The following is a 23,351-nucleotide window of genomic DNA, read 5'->3' as shown; positions in this document are numbered from 1 at the left end:
TTCCTTATTCCACGTTGATGATTTTTGAAAACTTGCTCCCTCAAGAACATTAGAATGTGCACTAGGATCCTGCAACAGACGGATGGTAGTGATACTGGTCTATAACACTACACATTCGAGCTATTATCTTTTTCGTGTAAAAAAGTGGGCGTGCACTTTCTCCAGTCACAGGAGACTATTTGCTGCGCAAGCGAATATGAGCTTGGGTAGATGCTAGTTCCATGACGTATCTAATATAAAATGTAACTGTAATTCTATCATGGTCCTCTGTCTAGTTTACTTCAAGCAATTTTGCTTTCCAGCAAGTGGACTGAGTCTGTGAGGTGGTCAGAAGTGGGTATGGTTGTATCCTTTTTCTTCGACATGTTTTTTAATGTGAAATTTAAAATTTCTACTTTCTGCTTGCTGTGTTCAGTTTCGACACCCATTTTCGACATCAGTTGGATCGGCGAGGGGCTGAATAGGCGATGGATCCGTGCATTGATTTTATTTATGACCAAACTTTCCTAGAATTTTCTGATAAATCTTTCGTCAGGATCTGACTAAAAATTATTGTAGAATTCACGCATGGTGTTTCTGCCAGGTGCACTAGTCACTATTTACTTTCTTCTATCGCTGCATTTGTTTTCGCAACATTGCACGAGTGGTACAGTTACAACCAGTGTGTGTCTTTCCATCCGTTTTTACATGCTGGGAACGTATTTTCCGCTTCCATCATATATAAATGTATGTATATATGAGTATACCTTTTAAGTACGTTCATAGTAACTCTCTATCAATTTAACTAAATACAAATACTGACTACTGACCCAGATTCGCTGAATATCTTTGTGTTTGTGGTGACCACCTTTCATGAAAGATTGTCGTCGTTATCAAGGTCAGGTGACGAAATAAAGAGGTACTAAACGCTACACTGGAGGAAATATATCATTTCCTTGGTAATCCTTTGCCAGAAGAAAGGGTAGGTTGGACTAATGCCAAAACATTCTTATTAAACAGGGACATTTTGGAGCAGCGGAGTGAAAATAATAATGTGGACTGAGATAAGGCTCAGAACTTGTGAAAGATGTTGCGGTGGTTTAACACGAGAACGTCTCTTTCCAAGCCATTTTTGTCCGAAAGATAACATTACGAAAATTACACAGCTTATTTCAAGCTAGTTTTGGCAAACTGTGACATATCCAATTTCCTATATAACTATGTATCTTGCGATATCAGCTAAACGCCCCACTACACGTTTTACGGAATGTTGTTACTCCGTATATCGAGTGGAGTTGAGACTTAAGCAGGTGAAATGACACAAGAAAGCATGGTTTGTTTCCGTCGATGAGCCAAAAGATACGATCGCCTTTAGCAGTTTGTAACATTCAGGAATTTACTGAAAAGTAGATAGTCGTTCAAATACAATATCAGACAATGCAAGAACCTAAGAGAACACTTTTGCATTCCATTAACATTAGATTAAATTAACATTTCTAAACTCAAACTGTACCAATCAACGAAGTCATAGAACTAGTTCTTCTAGCGTTTAGGTCAGTTAAAGACAATGATTGCAAAGAAAACGTGGCGGGGAGAAAAAATGGCCCAGACTGCTTTTGGAACACTGAAAATGTTTGTGACCTACGTTTGCGATGCTTTAGAAACACAAAGTCTACAATCAGTGTGACGTGAAGACGTGCAGAACGTCCGTGGCCATTATGTAAACATGAAGAGACTTATGCCACTGGTGAATAGGTCGCTAGAATATCTGGTCGCTTGATGTTTAAAAATTCTTATTTATTGTCACATTTCTCGTACAGCCCGTCACCGGAACATAAAGAAAAGCTTCATACAGAGTATTAACCCACATGAAGCAGCCGTCATCATCAGTGCTCAGCGATCAATAATGTGTGTCGAGTTTAGGCTTTAATAATTGAGTCATGAACTTCCAACGCGAGAACCGTTCAAAAACTGAGCGTTGCTCAGAAAGTAAATAACTAGGAGGATATTAGACGCGAGAAGAGTATAGAGACAACCGAATGATTGGTCGATGGACCTTAGCTGTACTTGGTGTATTCCGAGAGACGAGTAATGACAGAGTAGGCGACTGATTAAATGCCTGTTGACGATAGTGATAATTCTATAAATTTTTATGGTGTAATATGAAGATTACTTAACAAGGCTATAATAATCGTGGACAATTTACGAGTCACCGCAAATAAATTTCAAGTACAGGGAAGAAAATTGCGATATCGTTTCCAGTACAACAGAAAGCTGAACATGAAGAAGTAACGGCGGAATCAATGGCGAACTATGCCACATCGACTTCAAATGAAGTGCTGCTGTTAGTGTTTCTGAAGAACAGGAATTCGCTAACTTCGAATATAGATTTAAGTGTTAGAACATCTTTCCTGAAGGTATATGTATGGAGTATAGCCATGCATGGAAGTGAAACATCGACGATGAACATTTTATACAAGAAAGTAAAAGAAAGTTTTGAAACGTGGTGCTACAGAAGAATGCTGAAAATTGTATGGGTAGACCACACAACTAATGAGGAGGTACTGAATAAAATTAGGGAGAAAAGAAATTTGTGCCCAACATGTCTAGTAGAAGAGATCGATGGACAGGAATAGTCTCAAGCATCAAGTGATAATCAGTTTAGCACAACACAAGAAGGAAGTGCGTGTGTGTTGGGGGGGGGGGGGGATAAATCGTAGAGGGAAAAGGAGCTGAACGCAGTAAGGAGATTCAAAAGGATGTGGGTTGAAGAAGTTTTCCAGAGAGGAAGAGGCTTGCGCAGGATAGAGCAGCAAAGAGAGCTGCATCAAACTAGTCTTCGGATTGAAGACCTTAACAATAACAACTGTTAGCGTGAAACATGCGCACCTCAGTAACACTCAGCAGAACCGTGTGCTGCCCCACATTCGCTCGCCACAACAACGTCATGGATTTTTCGCATCACTGTCTTAGATTATGTATTTCATTAAAAATGTTTAATTAAAATTGTGTTTGTATTTTGGAAGTAATAACGCACAGTCCATAGATAATAACTAATATACTGATTGCATTCTTTAAATTTCTTACAATCGCAATATCTTCAATGCCATGAAAAGCTCAAGTGATTCTGTAGCAAAAGAGAAATTTATGTCTATATCTCAGAATTTAGGTCAGTGTAACATATGTGTATAGTACGAAACGACAACAGTATATCGTGTGATGATCAACATTTTTTCTCTTCGCAGATAGACACTCGCGCGCCCGAAACTGTGTAGACAACAAGGAGAGAGAGAGAGGGAGAGGGAGAGAGAAACAGAGACAGAGAGAGAAAAGAGAGAGGGAGGGACAGGTAAGGTATTTAGAATAGGTCGTACCATATGAAGTACAGCACAGACCGGACAGTCGAATTCGTAAAAAAAATGTATTACATCTACTTCTAAAAATCTTATATCTAACAGATTACCTAAGAACATAACGAATTACGACCAACAGAGGAGTTATGGAATATTTAACGAAGAGCGGCACATTTCGTCACTGAATCATTTAGTTTGCACGCAAATATTACTGAAAATCTCAACACACTCTAGTGGCAGATGTTACGGGAACAGCCTTAAGCAACACGGAAAGGTTTATTGCTGAACAGCCACGTTCCATGAGGTGTCTAGTGACGTATTATTTCCAAATTCATCCAGCGAAATGACCGTGACAAGGGCACCAAAGGATTTAGAGCTTCACTGGAAATAGCGCTGACCACGTGCTATTCATGGTTGGAATAGGGAGAGAGGGAAAAGACAGTGGTACCAGACCTATCCACCTTCACACACCTTAAGGTGGCTTGCTAAGTTTTTATGTACAAAAGTAGTAAACGATTGGAAAATATTAGAAGAAACGGAACTATATTCACTGGTCATCCAGGTATATGGAAGACCACCGCTACTGATTAGTATGACATGAGGGACTGCAAGGTAGTAAATTCGTAAGACGAAACCCCTGTCCAAATATGCGTAGTATGAGTGCCGTGGATCATTGAAGTTGGATAACAGTGGCGTCAATGTATGTTCGAAATGTATTTGATACCTGAATTATTAATACATAGACCATTTGAAGTGCTCAGGACGAGGGTACTGTATAGCACCTATTTTTTACGATTTTCTTAACGAAATTCTTAAGAAATGGACAACAAAGTGTGGAGCCAACGGATTAGAAATAGAGGGGAAGAGATAAGTCCCTGCAATCGCCCTTTCCTCTGTGTCCTCGGTAGCTCAGTCGGATAGAGCGTCTGCTATCTAAGCAGGAGATCCCGGGTTCGAGTACCAGTCGGGGCTCACATTTTCAACTGTCCGAGTTAATATTTATCAACACTTGTAAGCAGATAAAGGTCTGGATTTCATTGTAATTTCATGAACCGCCGAGAGTGTGGAACTACGGTGTATACAATGATATGGGAGTGTGATATTAGGGGCTGAATCACTGCCAATGAAAGTTCTTTCTTGGAAGCCCCCAACAACAGAAAATGAGTAATACCCAGTGAAGAATGTGAAAATCGAGTAAGGGAGGATAAGAAAAGAAGAAATTTAAAAGAAGAGTTATACAACAATCGAAAGCCTTGTGTACGAAGTTGTGACAAACGCCCTCAAGAGAATTGGAAACAACTCACAAATATGCATATCTTAATCAGATGTGCATTCCATGAGTCGGCAGCGGAAGGATGATGTAGGCAAAGTCCGGGTGTCCACGTCACACGGATGGCAAAACGGTTGCATCACCTGTTAGGACACCAAAGTTTGTCTTAAGACGCTTTGACATCCCCTTTATTCAATTGTCGACGTCCCATCGTCCCATAGGGGCGAAATCATGTATCATAGTGGCGAAATCATGTATCTAAATGAACCAATTTCTGTACGCAGTACATACTAAACATTGACAACGTTTCTTGCTCCACCTTGTGTTTTTAGGTTTCCACAACAATTTAAATCTTGCAATGTATTTATTAAGAGGCTAAATTTGCAGGGTGTCATAATTAATAGCCACAGATCATCAGGTGAAATCCTACAGTAATGGAAGCAACAACATTATTATGAATATCCGTGCGCAGAGAAGTCTTTGCGAATTATTTGCGAATGTGTGATAACAAGCTGCACATGACTTCGGTATGCAGTATTGTCCTGGTTAGTACAAATTTATTTGAAATGTAAAGTATTCGATTAAGTCTACATGTAGTTGGGCACAGATTCGTAATTGCTTAGCAAACGGTTCGTTTGCTTCTACTAAATGTATCCCAAACCCTTAGGATAGAGACTTGAAATATGGAGGAGGTGTTGATCTTTTACTCTAGGCGTCATTTAAGTTGGGATTTTTAGAAATTCCACAGCAAAGGGTGTGAAATAGGGGATGAAAGGTTTTTTTGAGATTATGTCGCTATAAACAGAGTTTTGAAGCTAGACCTACGAAAATTCGCATTGGTTTGTCCATCAGAAAAAAAATTAAATCTATGAAAACCGATATCCCACTTCTCGGTTAGATATAATGAAATACGTGTTAGTGCTTGGAAGTGACTATGGAAATATCACCATAAGAACGCAAAAGCATGATTAACAAAAGGCTTGGACTCGTGCTACCAAAATTACATTTTGATCAGAAGTACTTTCGGAAAAGGCGATGCCTCTATGGCCTTCACTAGCGTGAAAAGGTTAGAAGGTGTTGCAATTTGTGAACAACGTAAAAATTCCATTGAAGGGAAACAAAAATAAAATCTGTGCAGACAATACAGTTTACTCGAGCGAAGCAGCGGACACTAAGTTAGTTATGATATAAATTGTGAACGTTTCACCAAGAAGAGACACATATTTCACCGTTACGATAATGAAGAGGGAAAATATAGAGACTAGCTGGTGGCATAGGTTAATAGGTAGAACCCTCAGAGAAAAATAATTTAGCAATAATCACACAGCGGAAAATCCACGGTATAGTGAGAGGATAATGAAAAGGATAGATTGCTACTCGCCGTATAGCGGAGATGTTGAGTTGCAAAGAGACATGACGTAAGCTTTCGGCCAGAAGACCTTCTCCTGAAATAGATAACGTATACACACACATTCACGTAAACGCAGCTCACATACAAATATGACCACTGTCTGTGGCTGCCGGCACCAAGCTGCGACTCAGCATCTTTGCTATACGGTGAGTAGCAATGTATCCTTCTCATCTCATAACTTAGGAAGAGCAACAAGAGCCACTCGCCTGCTTGGTGCCCAGCTTGAGCGACCGCGTCTGAACGACGGCAGCGCGATAGATGCGGTAGTAGGTGAACACCATGACGAAGAGCGGCAGGTAGAAGGAGATGGTGGATGAGAAGATGAGGTAGCTGAGGTTCTCGGTGAAGGGGCACTTGTAGGGCGGCACGTGCTCTGGCCGCACGGCGCGCCACCACGCGATGGCGGGGAACGAGATGGCGCCCGAGCACACCCACACGGCCGTGATGAGCGCTGCCGCGCGCCGCCCCGTCATCCGCGCGGGGTACGAGAAAGGGTCCGTGATGGCCCAGTAGCGGTCCAGCGAGATGACGCACAGGTTCAGGATGGACGCCGTGCTCGCCAGCACGTCGAGCGAGCGCCACGCGTCGCACCAGTCTATTCCGAAGAACCACGCGTGGTTGGCGACCTCGTAGGCGGCGCTGAACGGCATCACGACGAGCCCGACGAGACAGTCGGCGACGGCGAGCGACGTGACGAAGTAGTTGGTGGCGGTGTGGAGGTAGCGCTCGCGCGCCACCGCCACGATGACGAGGCCGTTGCCGAAGACGGTGGCCGCCGAGAAGAGCAGCAGCAGCGCGGCCAACGGCGCCCGCTCGCGCACCAGCGTCTGCCACAGCTCCTCCGGGCCGGAGGCGGCGCCGGCGCCGGGGGTGGCCGTCGCGTTGACCGCCGTCAGGTTGCCGGCGGCGGCGTCCATCGCGGCCCCGTCCGCCGCCACCGCCGCCGCCCCCGCCGCTGCTGCCGACGCCGCCTCCAGGCAGCCGAGCCTCCGCCGGCGGTGCGCTAGCATTCGCCCACGCCCGGCATCTCTTCCTGCCGCCCTGCCGTAAATCACTTGTTGCTCTGCAGTGCCGCGAGAATCCTCTGTATGCACTGCACACCACTACAATCTCAGCAGCAGGACGCGACCGTCGAAGTACTGATCGTCAGGCACTGTCGGAAACCGGACTGCCTAAATCGATCAACGTGAACTTTTACACATTTACAAACAGCGAAATACTGCACTTTCACTGGTGCTTACGTCAACGTCCGAATGTCCTGTCTTTGTCATATTTCCCTTTCTTCCCTTCAATGGCACTACACATCCTAGCAGTCGAACTGAAGATGCGTCACAGCACTTTAATCGATATTTCCAAGTTTCCTTCCACTGTAGTTAACAAATTATGTTTTTTAACAGAGATATAGTTTTTACGATGAAAGGAGCTGAAAACAAATCCTTCAACAGCTCTTTGCAAGAAAGAAGTTGCGATTTTCTTATAGTAAAGTACGCAGTTTTTTCTTCTTTCTCCCTTTACGAGCTTATGACTCAAAACTTCTACAACTGAAGATGTATTGCAGTCTCCTTATTCTTTAATTAAGGTACACAAACAGAATTGCGAAGACATATTTCTTCAACACCGTGTATTCTCGTTTGGATTGTAGGGCGCCAACGCACCTGCAAATTAATTCCGCATTTTATGATGGACAAACTACTTATGACAGAATATTCTGTTCGTTTAGAGTATTCTGCAATTATTAACAACTGGGACAGCGTTTTATTACGTATCTTGATTATGCAGCTGAGCAAACTGAAACAGGCCAAAAGGGCCTAGTTCTTATGATGGTTTTATTGAATGGTTATATCCTACAAACATGTGTACTGATCCTAGACCTTTGCACAGATAATAAAAAGTTCATTCCAGGCTTTAAAAAACAATGTCTCACCAACATAAAATTGTTTCTGTGTGCAATGTGAAAAAGAGTTTTTAACAGTGATTCAGGGCAAGGTGAGATGGCACTTCCTGACAACAACAACTATATAATATTTTAAAATTTTCATCAACTAACGTTAACCATTTGTAACTTACAATCTCCTTAAACGTAGACAATGTGAATCGTAAGCAGGACGATCCAATATGTTCACTGCACTCGCAGAATCTGACTCAGAGAACTAAACACTGACAGTTGCTTCCGAAAAATTTCGAGTTCGATGTTCAACAAATGTTTTTTCAGGAATACAGAGGAGTATTGCTTCTCTCTTCGTCTCATTATTAATAAAAGAGTATTTACTGTGAGAATGCCGACGTATTCATTAAATACGGTAGTTCTGTCGTCGGTGCGTTGATAAGGAAAGCAGTGGAAGCTAGTGCATCTCCGATACACAGTTTATTTGCAGAAAGGTGTATCAAGCAGGCGACGTCTGTATATGGATATTCAGCTAAGATTTCTTTTTTATCACCACTCAGCAATAACTTCTATCAGTGGAAGGACATGTGGCGACAATATTGCTTCGGCGAATGTATTTCAACAAGTGGTTGGAATAACAAGATTTACATGAATATAAAATGTGCTGGGTCAAACTGATTTATATTTAGGAAGCTTGCGATGTGTTTATTTTTATTACTCGAAAATTATTTTTTAATTGGAACCTATTCTCTCAACGCTCCTACTGTAGAACGACAGTTGACACATTTAAATCTTATCAGACTGACAGGTCCGGTGTTTATGCCACAGTTTCGCGAATGTACAGTATGCAACGTATGATGCACCGATATTGCCTGAAGAAGGTAAACGACATCCTATCGCAGAATTCACCAGGACATGCAGTTACAGGAACACTTCGTCAGCATTTCCGGGCTGTGTCACCTCGCTTCCGCTATTCGTCTGTATCGCGCCACTGTCAGCACAGCGGTACGGATCGCCGCGATAACGAGTCGGTGAGGTGGCAGCGATTAGCGCCCGAGACCGCGGCCCGCGAAACGAGCGACTGGCGCGCCGGTGCGTGCTGAGGCGGGAGTCACGTGAGGCGGCGTCACATTCGGAGGTGGCGTTGGCGGGGGCGGCCGCATTGTGCGGGCGGCACGCAGGCGCAGCTGCTGTGCGGGCAGCGTCCGCGCGGGCGGCCAGGGGCGCAGCGACTACTGCGCGCGGCGCGCGGGGTGGCCACAGCCGCCGCGGCGGGCAGCCCGCCAGCCGACGGCGCACGCGCGTGCGAGTTCGCGGAAACCGCCACTGCGTGACGCCGAATTGCAGGCTGCGACCGGCTGTAGTCCGGGAGGGTTGCTTGACTGAGAATGCTACTTACACATTCACTCAAAATTTTGTACATGGCTGCACGTTCAGGGACTGTGAATAGTTACAATTGAAAGGAAAAAGCCCTCGGTCACTATTTTTGACGAATTAACCGGATTTCAACACTTCTAGGAATGTCTTCTTCACAATTTAAAACAAAGAATGGTCTATAACATGGTCACAGAATTATGACTAAATACGTATGATACAGAGTATAAGTACAGAATCATCGTGAAAGACAGGTTGCAACAGTCCGTAACCGCGTAAGTAACGAGCAGCCCTTAGTGGCTCGCCATCACAATTTTTACCTTAAATGTCTTTGTGACTAATGCCCTTTTGGCCTATTTATTATTTTATAAATGACATATTAGTACTACCTGTTTTTGACGATGATTCTGTACTTTGTGTCATACGTTTTTAATCATAATTTTGTGACCATGTTATAGAGCATTGTTTGTTTTAAATTCTGAAGAAGACACTCCTAGCAGTGTTGAAACCCTGTTAATTCGTAAAAATAGTGACCGAGGGCTGGTTTCTTTCATTTGTAACATTCACTCAAGCCTGAAATAGTACACTGGAGTGTCAAAAGTCATGGGACACCTAATATCGTGTCGCATCTCGTTTTTGCCGGCGTAGTGCAGCAACTCGACGTGGCATGGACTCAAGTCGTTGAAAGTCTCCTGCAGAAATTTTGACCCAGGCTCCTTCTGTAGTCATAGATAATTGCGAAAGGTGGTTGGTGTAGTATTTTGTGCACGAACGGACCTCTCGGTTATGTCTCATAAACGTTCGATGGGTTTAATATCGAGCTATGTGGGTCGTCATATCAATCGCCGGATTCCTCAGACCAACCGCGAACAATTGTGGGGCAGTATAAGTACAGAAGAACTGTCTTCATCTATAAGTGTTCCATCGTTGTTTGGGATCTTGAACTCCATGAATAGTTGCAAATGCTCTCCAAGCAGCAGAAGTCAATGATTGATTCAGCTGGACCAGGGCACCCAGTACACTCCATTTAAACACAGCCCATACCTTTATGGAGCTACTATCAGCTTGCACTATGACATTTTGCCAACTGGGGTCCGTGGCTTGACGGGGTCTGCTCCAGACTTGAATCCAACCACCAGCTGTTACCAACTGAAATCGGAGTTCATCTGACCAGGCCACGGTTTTTCATCCGTATAGGTCCAACCCATACGGTCCGAGCCAACAAGAGGCGCTGTAGGCAATGATTCTCTGTTACCAAAGACACTCTCGCGTCGGTCTTCTGCTTCCATAACCAATTAGCGGCACATTACGCCGCAGTGTCCTAACGGATATGTTCCTCGTACGTCTCACATTCACACGCAGTGTTGCTTGTCTGTTAGCACTGACAACTCTACGCAAATACAGCATCTCTCAGTCGTTAACCGAAGGCCCTTAGCCACAGCGTCGTCCTTGGTGTGAGGTGATGCCAGAAATTTAGTGCCTGGGTACACACGATGGCTCCACCAATGCGCTTTTCTCTTATACCTTGTCTATGCGATACTACAATTATCTTTATGTGTGTATATCATTATCCTACTACCTTTTCACCTCATTGTAGAACATAGCCACTTGTGTGTAGGGGAGACCGGGGCTAGTTGTTACCCGGGGCAAGTTGTTGCTTGACAATAAAAATTTCCGCGCTAGAGCAGTTTACTCGTTGCTCCGCCAGATGGTAGCACTAAGAGACCCCCTCCTCCCAACCTACCTATATCAGCCGTGAGTTGGTAATAAGGCGCTAGTGACAGAAAACGTGTTTTTACTGTGCTGGAGTAATTTTTAACTCTGTGTGAATTTCTTCATGGTTCACAGGAAATTGCTGATTTTATTTTAAATTTTGCAACATATCAGCGTCCAACATTCAGATATGTAGTAGTATACGTTAAACTTCCATACAAAAAGTTTATATTGTTGATTTCGACATTAAGAGAAAATGGCGTAGCAAGGGGTCAGTTGTTACAAAGGCGCAAAGAGTTTTGTTTCCTTTAATGTAAGCAATTACGTCTATCTAAAGATATAATGCGTAATTGTAAGAAGAAGACAGAGGCACTATTCCCAAGGAAACATATGCTGAAGCGGCAAATGAAGTTCTAAGTGGCTTTTCTTCACTGCGGGAAGCTGCTCAAAAGTACAATATAAATTTTATGACGCTGCAGAGGTTTTGTAAGCGAATGGAATCAACAAAGGGAGGTAGGCAGCTTATTTTTCATTGTCAGCGTCGCCAACTTTGGCGTTGAGATTATTGGTGTTATATAACGTGCAAATACATCAATATAAAATGGCTCTGAGCACTATGGGTCTTAACTTCTGAGGTCATCAGTCCCCTAGCACTTCGAACTACTTAAACCTAACTAACCTAAGGACATCACACACATCCATGCCCGAGGCAGGATTCGAACCTGCGACCGTAGCGGTTGCGCGGTTCCAGACTGCAGCGCCTAGAATCGCTCGGTCACCCCGGCCGGCTACATCAATATATTTAAGCAAAGTAATCTCTTCTGACATAGCAGATACTTGCAGGAAAACGCAGCCTATAACAGCCTATTACAATTTTTCTTGTCTGCTTACTTTTAGAATCGGGAGAGATGCTTGTGCTAAACATTGGTTATAAGCGATCTCGGCAGGTTTTTCAGATGAACAAGAAGGAGAGCTGGAAGAATACACTCAGAAAGCTGCTAAGCTCTACTATGGACTTTCTGCGAAGGAAGTAGGGAGTCTAGCATTTCAATATGCCGTGAACATTAATGTCAAGTTTCCCGTTGGTTGGAGCGATGTAGAACTAGCCTCCACTGACTGGTTTGGAGGATTCCTCAAACGAAAGAAAACGCTTTCCATCAGCACACCAGAAGCTACCAGACTGAGCAGGGCTACAAGTTTCAATAAGCACAATGTAGGTAGATTTTTTTACAAATCTAATTGAAGTTTATGATCGATAAAAATTTCAACGTCAAGAAGTGTATGACGTGGACGAGACTGCCGTCACCACGGTACAAACGGCTGCCAAAATTGTAGCAAGGAAAGGAAGTAAACAAGTCTGAGCTACAACGTCTGCTGAAAGAGGAACTCTAGTTACTGTTGCCTTGGCAGTAAATGCGTCTGGAAACTCAATCCCGCCTTTATTTGTGTTTCCAAGAAAGAACTTAAGGGATTATTTCCTTCGAAATGGGCCAGAAGGTAGCGCAGGGTCTGCAAACAAGTCAGGGTGGATGACAGGGCAATATTTTCGCTCGTTCATGCTTCATTTCATTCATTATTCCAGGACTACAAGAGAGCGACCGGTTCTCCTTCTTTTGGACAACCATCAATCGCACCTTGATATTTCAGTGTTGGACGTAGCCAAAGAAGACGGGGTTGTCCGTCTCTCTTTTCCGCCACATACGTCTCATAAATTGCAACCTTTAGACAGAGCTGTGTTTGGCCCATTTAAAAAATATATTAACTCTGCATCAGATGCGTGGATGAAAAACAATGCTGGAAACACTATGACAATATATGACATTCCATTTATAGTTAAACAATCTTTGCTTAGCGCTGCTACCCCAAGGAACATCAAGGCTGGATTTCAAGTGACTGGAATATGGCCATATAACAGAGACATTTTTACAGACGATGAATTTTTGCCCTCTGCCGTGACGGACCGCCCATACAGGGAAGATGAAACTCTGCTTTCTGTGTCTGTTACGAATTCAGTAGGGGATGGCGTTCCCAGCACATCAACAAGTGTGGAATCAAGTCCGACGCCTTGCACCTCAACAGTTGGTTCTGCAAACTCCATACACACACATGTGCCACCTGAAGAACTGAGGCCTTTCCCGAAAGCTCCTGCCCGCAAGAGAACAGTAAGAAGGAATAAACGAGTGAGTGCTGTCCTGACTGACTCACCAGTAAAAGCAGCATTGACAGTTGAGGCAAATAGACAAAAGAAAACTGCAAGACGACGACTGGTGTTGGCACCGAAAAATTAAAACAAGAAAGCCAAAACGGGGAAACGAAAATGTGAGATCGTAGAATCATCTGATGAGGAAGACGACTGCGTGTGTATTGAGTGTATGGAACCATCATCTCTGTCAAGACCACCAACCACATGGCTACAGTGCACAAAATGTAAAAGGTGGGCACATGATACGTCTGCCAAGCATGACGGTTTCTTTATTTGTAAAAACTGTAGCTCTGATAATGAACTTGATATTTCTTCATCAGATTAATGATGGCCGTATGTCAATATTAGTACTGTGTTTCAAGTTTTATGGTTTGTTACCACCTCTTGCATTAAAACTAATGATTAAATAAATCTGTGTTATGGAACCAAAAATATATTTTTTCTTAATTATTATGTAACACCTAACCCCATATAGTGTAACAAGATGCCCCACAGTGGGGTAGGTTGTTACATCATGCAAGTTAGCAAAAAAGTTGATATAGAGAACAATCTGAGCTTACCATTTATGACAAAAATTTCATTGTGAAGACTAAATAATGGGCCAACTTTTGGTATCCGTCCAATCGACATACGTGTTTTGTGTCGAGGTATACGAGATTCCAAAAAAAATTGTAACAACTAGCCCCGGTCTCCCCTACGTCATTTTTTCGTGATCTTTCCAGGTAATTTAATTGCATAGAACATGTTACTCTCGTAGCAAACTTAGGTCTTATGGCTTAACAGATCACTGGTATGAATCATATTTAACAAACAGGATGCAAAAACATGTGGTAACTAATTCAAAGAATGCTGAGATGGTAAAATTTTTAGTGACTGGGGAAAATCACGAAGGGAGTATCACAACGTTCTATTTTGGGCACGCTCCTATTACTTGCAAGTGGTCCCTTCTGTGGTTGTCTGGTCATTTTCTGTGGTTAGCTGATTCGAGGTATGCTAGAATGGGATGGTAGGTCCACAACATTTTGGTACTGAGGAAATCTGATAACTTCTCTCTGTGTTTGTAACAGGCTCTTTCATATTGTAAACCTGTGACATGCTGTACTACCAGCATTTTAATGTCATACTTTTACATGCAACATTAAGCATGTATGATCAAAGTACTCCTACAAATGACCTTCGTGCCATGTTTGACAAATGCATCGGATTATGCTCAACATGGTGCTGTGTAATGTTTACTTATTGCGTAACTGAGGGTTTGTTACTAAAGGTTATTTGATTTAAAGAAGATGTAACTGTTTTACGTCTTTCAGTTTATTTTATTTCTCTAGACAGTATGTACATAACACAGAGCAAAAATTTTGGAAAGCATTTTTGGTTTCAGCAGTGATTCCCTGCATGGAATGTTGTAATATTTTGTACTGTACCTGCAGTAAAAATACTGGGCTACAGACAGGGATGGCCACCGCGTCGTTTACTTCCTGGCTTTGTGCCTTTCATTTGGATGATATAATATTTTGTAACAAAATTGTAAAATTGCCTGTAATGTAAAACAGATATTTTGATTTGGGTGTTACGACATTTTGTGAAACAAAATTGTTAATATATTTGGTAATGTGAAATTCATATTTTGCTGCTTTTTAAACAATGTTATCAAAATAGACAATGCTTGTGGCAGACCATAGACGAGTAATAGGCAGTCATATGTGCATGTGCATATGTGTGAGGGCGGCACCTAATCAAGTGTTCTGTAGCTTACAGACACTAATACTTGTCACTTTGGCTGTGTCAGTCAGGTGCAACAGTAGACATTACTCGTTGCTCACAGTTTGACTTATTCGTGCCACCATATTGTATGACTAGTTACAGTTAATAACAAGGTATATCCATAAGCTTATAAGTAATTGTATATGCACACGTTGTACGCCATGTACTTTGTAATTTTAGGTGTGTGTTCTGAGAACGGGCGTATCAGCCCAAAACCAGCAACCACTGCAGCAAATTGGGGCTGATAAAATAAAGAAAGTATCAAATTTCCCCGTTTTACTTGATGCTTCAACTGGTGTTTGCAATTTAGTTTTCGCAGCGAGTAGCTGGTGTCAGTCCGTACAAATTCTGCTTAGCACGTCGTTCATACGACGCCCAGGATGGACGGAAAGCGTTGGTTTGTTTCACTATTAAAAGAAAATGATTTTTAAGTCGGCATTTTACGTTCCCATTCGAGACAACGCTAACAAATTAGTCTATTGTGAAATTCGTTTTACCGATATGTATTAAGAAAAAAAGTGTGAATTCCAAAGGAACCAAACTGCTGAGGTCATTGGTCCATTGACTTACACACTACTTAAACTATCTTACGCTAAGGACCACACACACACACACACACACACACACACACACACACACACACACACACACACATGCCCGAGGGAGGACTCCACCCTCCGGCAGGAGAGGCCGCACAGTCCGTGGCATGGCGCCTCAAACCGCCCGCACGACCACTCCGCGCGGCATGTATTAATAGAACAGTAAAACACGATGAAAAACCGGTACTAGAGCAGCGACTGAGCAGCGCTTCTGTATGGCAGTGGCAGTAAGCGAGGGCCAGTTGCAGTGCTGCCACTACTGAGGTACTTGTTGTTCGTGTTTTACTAACTTTCGGCCGCTCTGCCGAATGAACATGTAAAATTCCACTTAAAAAATTATTTTCTTTGTATTGGAAAACAAACCGACGCTTTCTATCGACGCTGGGCGTTACATTAAAGACGTAATGAACAGCATACATTTGGGCTTGCTCCAGCTAGACGTTGTGAAAACGAAATTGCATATATCTGCTGAAAGACTAGAAAAAAGCGCCTGATGACTCTTTGCAGATACATCGTGTGTATGTGAATGACCTTCCACTTAACATTCATCAAGCGTCATTGAGACTTTTTGCAGGTGCTAGAACTGTTATCATAAATCTCACTAGAGTGAAGCAACAGAAGAGATTGATCACGAAGGTTGTCGAAGAATAATGAAGTGATTATCTGAAAATGGACTCCACTTAAATTTTGAGAAGACACGATATATTCCGTTTGGTACAGTAAATAGTCTTACTTCTAACTATAGCACACGAACAGGAGTCAGTGAACAAAAAATTGTCCAAATTTTTTGATATACATACTGACGGAAAGTTGAACTGGAAGAAAATAGTAACTGAACAGCTCTAACAGTTAAGAAACTTTTATTCCCCAAAGCTTTACTTCTTACAGTACCTCGTCTCCCACAAACCAAACTACACAGGACATCTCCTCCGAACTTAGTACTCATGTCCTTACCAGGTCATTAATATATGTGGCAGTATTTAACACTGTCGAACACTCTTGTTAGATCGATAAATCCAACGAAACTGTCTTTAGTTTCCGTAAGACTCCATTATCAAGCGCAACGTGAGAACTACCCCTAAGGTGCATTTGCCAACAGAGATTAAATTTCAGCACCGTGTTATTTTTTAAATCAACTTGGATATATGTTCTGCTGAGTTTTTGTGGGACAGTTCTAACATCTATTTACCCATTAATATCTTCGAAATAGTGTAGCTGATATTTTTCGGAAAGTTTGTTGGTATATCTTCCAGTCTCAGAATATCTACACACCATTTTAGGATTTGGTTCGGTTCCCACCACCACCAATGGCAAAAATTCCGAAGCAATGTTAGCCTTATTTCATCGCAAATCTTTCTAAGCTATTTTAAACGGAATGTCCTGTGTCGTCATATCGGCTCCCATGTTTACTTCTATTACGTCATCAGATACGTCCTCTTACTTCGTCCTGTCCTATGCGTTTAGCAGTTGAATTCACATTATTAATGTTGACGTCTTCACTTTACTGTTTTAAATTTTTTTATGTGCTGAATAAGACACCCAGATGACGGTTTCTTTCGATTTCCCCGCATATTTCCTGCCGCAATTTTGCCTTGGTTTCCAGAACTTCCTATTAATTCGTTCTTAAATGACACAAATTGCTATAATCCTGTCTATCGCTGAATGTTCTTATATTTCCTTTTCAGTCGATCATTTGAAGTCTTTCCTTTGTTAACTTTGTTTACTCCGAAACATACAAATCAACAGCCGGCCGGAGTGACCGAGCGGTTCTAAGCGCTTCAGTCTGGAACCGCGCGACCGCTACGTTCGCAGGCTCGAATCCTGCCTCGGGCATGGATGGGTGTGATGTCCTTAGGTTAGTTAGGTTTAAGTAGTTCTAAGTTCTAGGGGACTGATGACCTCAGCTGTTAAGTTCTATAGTGCTCAGAGCCATTTGAACCATACAAAACAACAAGTGAAATGAACATTTATTTAGATACATAAACATAAGCAACAGCGAGGCTGCGGTTTACCAACATGGTTTACTTAATTATTTTCAAGAGAATTACCCCGACGAGGTATAATTTTTTGAATAGGACATTATTTATTTACATCATGTAGTTGAAGTATTTGAACGAAGTGTGTACAATTCATTTTCAGTCAAATTTCTCTCCATTTTAGATAGTGCCCTAGAAATTTTCAAAGTTTTAAGGACAGATGTAAAATACTCTACACAATGTTCAGATGGATTTTCTGTTGGTGGTATGTTCATTTAAGTAAAGTTTTCAAACGAGTGCCCGTTTTTCTGAATGTACGTGTGCGTTCTAAACGACCTGCAGATATAATGTCACGACAAGCTTCCTCAATGCCCCGTTTTGAAGTTATCTAGGGTTGCGAGTTCTGTCAATACACACCATTATTTAGATACACCCACAGAAAGAAATCCATTATTTCTAAATCAGGCGACGTGCGGGTCATTACTGAGAACCATGGAGTCCTCCCCATCTTCTAGAAAACCTGTTACTCATTTCTTGCACAACATCACGCGCAGAATGGGAAGGGGACCACAGCTCTGGATCCACATTCAAGAAGAGCACCAAACCGTTGATGACAAAATCTCGAAATATCTCACTTGTCAGAGTACCTGGAAAGTAGGTAGACCAATGGTTTCGTCTCCAGCTATTCTACAACACATGTTAATGGGCTATCTCCTTTTACTATCGACTGTGGTCTAGAAATGCACATGGTGGCCGCTGACTGAACCGTTATTTGTATACGTACATTCATCAGAGAACATAACATGGCCCATTCTCACAAAATAATTCTCCGACTGAAATCATTCCAGTTCATCTCCTACCGAGAGAGGTGGCGCAGTCTTTAGCACACTGGACTTGCATTTGGGAGGACGTCGGTTCAAACCTGCGTCCGGCCATCCTTATTTAGGATTTCCATGATCTCCCTAAATAACTTCAGCAAATTCCGGGATGGTTTCCTTGAAAGGGTACGGCAGAATTCCTTCCCCATCCTTCCCTAAGCAGAACTTGTTCTCCGTCTCTAATAACCTCAATACCGACGAGACATTAAAGACTGATTTCCTCCTTCTTCTCCTCCCATTCATCTCCTATGTCAGTGACGGTAGTGATATGGCCCTTTCGCAGAAAATAGCTCACCGATTGAAATCATTCCAGTGCATCTCCTATGGCAGTGAGAGGTAGCACAGTGGAACTTTTGAAGCTATACTATTGGCCACAAAAATTTATGTTTCAAATGCCTCTGAGCACTATGGGACTTAACATCTGAGGTCATCAGTGCCCTAGACTTAGAACTACTTAAACCTAACTAACATAAGAACATCATACACATCCATACCCGAGGCAGGATTCGAAACTGCGACAGGAGCGGTCACGCGGTCCCAGACAGAAGCACCTAGAACCGCTCGGCCACACAAAAATTTAACTTTGATATAAGTGGCTGCAGTAACTTCTCGTACTGTGAGATGAGAATGCTATGTATTATAGTTCAGACAAACATTTCTTTGCTTTCTGGTCTCTGTCATTGCATAGCACCAACCACTCCAGACGTAAGCAGTGTTCATCACTGGGCTTAGCGCGTTTTGTCTACCAGTGACAGTAACAGCTTGGAATCAGAACTGAATTTTTTAAAGAAGATACTAAAGGCCAAGATGGGAATTTCGAGCGAAATATTACTAATCGCGCTAATAACAAAAACAATTAATTCCCTTCTGGTTCTGTGAGGTCATCTTCATCTTTCATTTCTAGAATTGGTAATCACGTGAACAGAGTCCTTTGGAGAACGGTATAAAAATCATATTTTTCATTCAGAAGAAAATTAGAGATTTTCCACCGGAAAACAGGCGTATCTGATCATCTTTACACTGCAGGCGTCTACGAAGTGACGTGTGGCAGTGGGAAATTAGTTATGGGCGAAGCTGAACAGATAGTAAACGGAAATATTAAAACGCGGAATTGCCACACGCCGTTGAAACGAACTGTGAACTCTGTGGTAGCGAAATATCAAACTACCATATGTGTGCTGTCTGTGTTTCGTTTTTAATTTTATTTATTTATTTTTACATGTGCGAAAGACAAGACACCGTACACTTAATAGTAACGTCTATATTCCTTCACCGCATTTCATAATACATCTTAAGTGGATGTAGCGTAGGTCTAGCCTCTTGTGGAAATCGTGGTCATTTCTGCGATTATTGATAATGGGTGACAGTGGGACAAATAGTGTGAAATAAGTTAAGAATTTGGACTGAACGTGAAGCAAGCTCGGATAGCCGAAGTGGCAGTCTGCCTATGGCAATGAGATAGTGCAGACAGAGTTGTTTACATCCTCACTGCAGCACGCGCTTTCGAGGTGTTTACTTGCTTCAGCGGCCTTCATGCGAGTGAGTGTCTTCATAAGTTACTGGCAAATTCCTGTCAGAAATAGATGCTGAAATTGTGTTTCTCGACTGCGTATGCACGTCCAAAGGCGCTGGAAGTAGAACTATTTCTTCAAAACGATGTAAAGGTCCCACGTACTGATTTTGGGATCAACATCTCAATTCTCTCCTGTGTGGTATACATTAAATTAGTGAGTGGTGTCCCATGTGACACAATTTTGTACAACATGAGGGACAGGCTCAAGTCATTATATTCAGAAGGTAAAATTGCTCTAGCAACTTTAAATCACGTGGGTCTATATCTAAGGACGATCCCAATATACGGACTACCACTTGAAATGCCAATGGACGATGTGGTGTCTATGCTCAGGCCCTCCAGAATGATTCAAAACTACTTTGCAGAGAAGTGGGCACAATTCACCGTCTACCTTGTACTAAATGAAGTGTGAAAAGTATGCATTGACCTCAGGAACCATGTTCCATCCTACCTCTACATCTAGGATAGCAATATATGACAAACTACTGAGGAGCAGCTTGGGCTGTGGGAAGGAGATCCAAATTTCCTCAGGTTGTCTGCAGTGATATATTGTGCAGTACTGATCTACAGATCTGCCGCCTGCCACTACCATGCATAGCTGCCTCTGACACATGTGGCGATCAGGATGGATCCCAATCAGATCCATGTGCCTCACCAACCACAGGATGTTTTGCAACCTCCAATGTCAAGATCTCACTATAATGCACAACCAATGACTAACGCAGCTCGCCCCCCCCCCCTCCCCTCTGCTATGCCCAGAGGTCATTAGCAGCCCCATGACGGTAAGTGAGTATCTGCAATGGTTCTGCCGTCAGCCATCTTTGTGTATAGCTTGGACGTCGAGGTCCACTCCCATCATCTGACAGAGATGCAGTCTCACCGGAAGCAGTGGACCCCAAAGAGGCATAAGAAGAGAAAGATGAACGCACCTGGTGGGTCCCAACACAGTCGCGTGAAAATGCGACCTCTCACCACCACAAAGAGCTTCTGACGGACGACTCCACGTTGCGTTGTGACTTATGTCCTTCCACTGGGCCAGGTATCTATTGGTCAGACAGCCGTTGATTGCCAACCAACGCAATACACGAGCCATACATTCATGACAAGTATCCCCATAGCTGCCATGTTGCTTGTGGAGCCCTCTGAAGACACCCAATGGCATGGGCGGACGATATTGTCCCAGAATATTCGGCCTGGGACGCACAGGCGACTGTTGGATGGGAGAAGACAGAAAATGTTGTGCAGTGAAGGTGCGGCTCAGCGTGATTGATCTGATGCTGCGATTACATCTTCTCCCCATGTTGTTGTGAACGTCCCACTACCTGTAGACTAGCTGCAAGGCTAAAAGATTGCGTCGATCAATCTCAGTATGATCAGCACGTGTATCAAACATTTAACTGTTGCGCGATATGCCAGTATGGCGGACGCAAACAATGCGTTACTGCAGAATATATGACTAAAGACCTTACCAGGCTTCTAAAAGTCGTTGCCTCTACTACTATGGGGGGCAGTGGAATGGCTGCTCTTGTGTGATGTGGAGTTGGGGATAACTAATGTAATGCATGTGATGTCAGCACCTCTACTGGCGTTCAGTACGCAGGGGACTTGAGTTGTTAATGCCTATGTCCCTTCTGATAAAGTCTGGATTAGTCACAGTTTCGTGTGGAAGATATCACACTTCTCGTCTTGGGCCGCTGTGACAGTATCATTATGGGTCACGACTTAAATAATTTCTGACTCAGAAGACCAACAACGAAACTACACTCCATGCCCCAGACCGCCTGTCGTGGTACAGCGCCTGCATCTGGCTGGTACTTTCGAAGTATGACGATGGTCCACCCTTTACTTATATGACCAGTCATTTCACCAACAAAATCGACCACATCTCCGTCTGAGATGACCTTCTCACAGCGATTCTAGCAGTGGAGCACTGTCCCACAGCTTTCTCAGACCATAGTGCATCTGCATACTTAACCTCCAGAGACATATGGCGTGATGAAGTTGGGGATCAAGAATGTAAGCAACCAGAACGTAGTATGTGGGCCTGACATTAAAGTCGATTGTTGTAGTGTACATTACGACTTTGATGGTAGCTAAAATTTCCCAAACTTACTTTATGACCTGTGCTATTTGGTTAAATTAGGGAATGATCGCTCTGGCATCGACAAATAATGGACTTCTGCTACGTGCTTCTCCAAGAGTTTACGGCCCTCCCACCATCTTCCGATCACCAGACAGTGATCCGTCACGCCAAATCAAGGATTCTCACCCTTTCCCCATAGTCTTGAAGGTATTCTGGTGTGGATGCGATGCCAGTGCAGTATCGGCGAAGTGCCTTCCTCCATGAGCCACATTATCTCGGAACAGCAACAAAGGTGACGAACATCAGCACACGATGTGGTTCTCCCAGATGGTGGCAAGGTGATAAACCAGGAAGACATCACATATACATTCACAGATGACTATGACTAACAGCATCAGGAGATGTATCATGATGATGAACCCTTGGCCATAGTCCACCGGAACCTTGCTGGCAAATTTGTGGCACGGTGTTGGCATCTCCCCTGGAGAAGATCACGAGTAATGATGTTATGGGCGACCTTGCCACGGAGGGCAGTTAATAAATCACTGGATCCAGAAGATTTTCTGTCGGAACTCTACGGGAAATTTGTTGACCTAATGGCCCTGCGGTGGAAGGAGGTGAATGAAGAATTGCTGTTATTAGCAGTCCCCATTCCGCTGTATTTCATGGAAGTTCAAACCAGCTGGATAAACAGGGACTGAACATTAGCGTCTGGTCACCCACCTCCACTGCGATGACCTCAAGATCTTCATCAGAATTTTGGCTATGCATCTTTAGTGAGTATTGCACCAAGTTTTTTCTTATGAACAAACATCTTTGGGTGGACTGGTGGGACAGTAATATCCAGATGGGTCTCAGCGGATATTGAGATGTGATCAACCTTGCATCACCCTGAAGGTTATGTTACCATGTAATTCAGTCACTAATTTGATGACGTGAGCCATTATTTCTTGGCTGCTAGGGTATGGCCTTCCTCCTTTACCCACATAATCAAGTGCATTCTCCGTGGGACTCATCGAGGGCGACGATTGATGCTAGAGTGGAAGGACACATCCCCATGTTATTTTCGATCCGATAAGATTGTCCCATCTCAAATAATTCTCTATGCAACAGCGACAGAGCTGCTTGCATGTGGGCTGAAGCAGTATCGTTTGAGGATTACGCTGAGATGACACAATTTGCAGTGCCATGATTTTTCGGATGATCTGTTCTTTTTCGCCCATTCTGAGGAGAAGATACAGATGCCTCTAGTATGGGTTATGTCACATGGAAACTCAGCCAGAGCGACGT

General features: G+C 43.1%; 1 protein-coding gene across 1 annotated transcript in view; it reads right to left on the bottom strand.

The window, feature by feature from the left end:
* Nucleotides 1-22,832, bottom strand: part of LOC126188499 (dopamine receptor 2-like) — a 752,795-nt gene extending 729,963 nt beyond the window's left edge. The window contains exons 1-4 of the mRNA XM_049930103.1: nucleotides 22,785-22,832; nucleotides 12,423-12,447; nucleotides 6,948-6,984; nucleotides 6,220-6,892 (exon numbers count right to left, since the gene is read on the bottom strand). Of these exons, the coding sequence (XP_049786060.1) occupies nucleotides 6,220-6,892; nucleotides 6,948-6,984; nucleotides 12,423-12,447; nucleotides 22,785-22,832 (783 nt within the window). The remainder of the gene's footprint in view (nucleotides 1-6,219; nucleotides 6,893-6,947; nucleotides 6,985-12,422; nucleotides 12,448-22,784) is intronic.
* Nucleotides 22,833-23,351: the final 519 nt, after the last annotated feature.

This window comes from Schistocerca cancellata, chromosome 5 (assembly GCF_023864275.1).
Source record: "Schistocerca cancellata isolate TAMUIC-IGC-003103 chromosome 5, iqSchCanc2.1, whole genome shotgun sequence".
NCBI classification, from domain to species: domain Eukaryota; kingdom Metazoa; phylum Arthropoda; class Insecta; order Orthoptera; family Acrididae; genus Schistocerca; species Schistocerca cancellata.
Note: the sequence above shows the minus strand (reverse complement) of the source record. Positions and strands in the feature narration are given on the sequence as shown.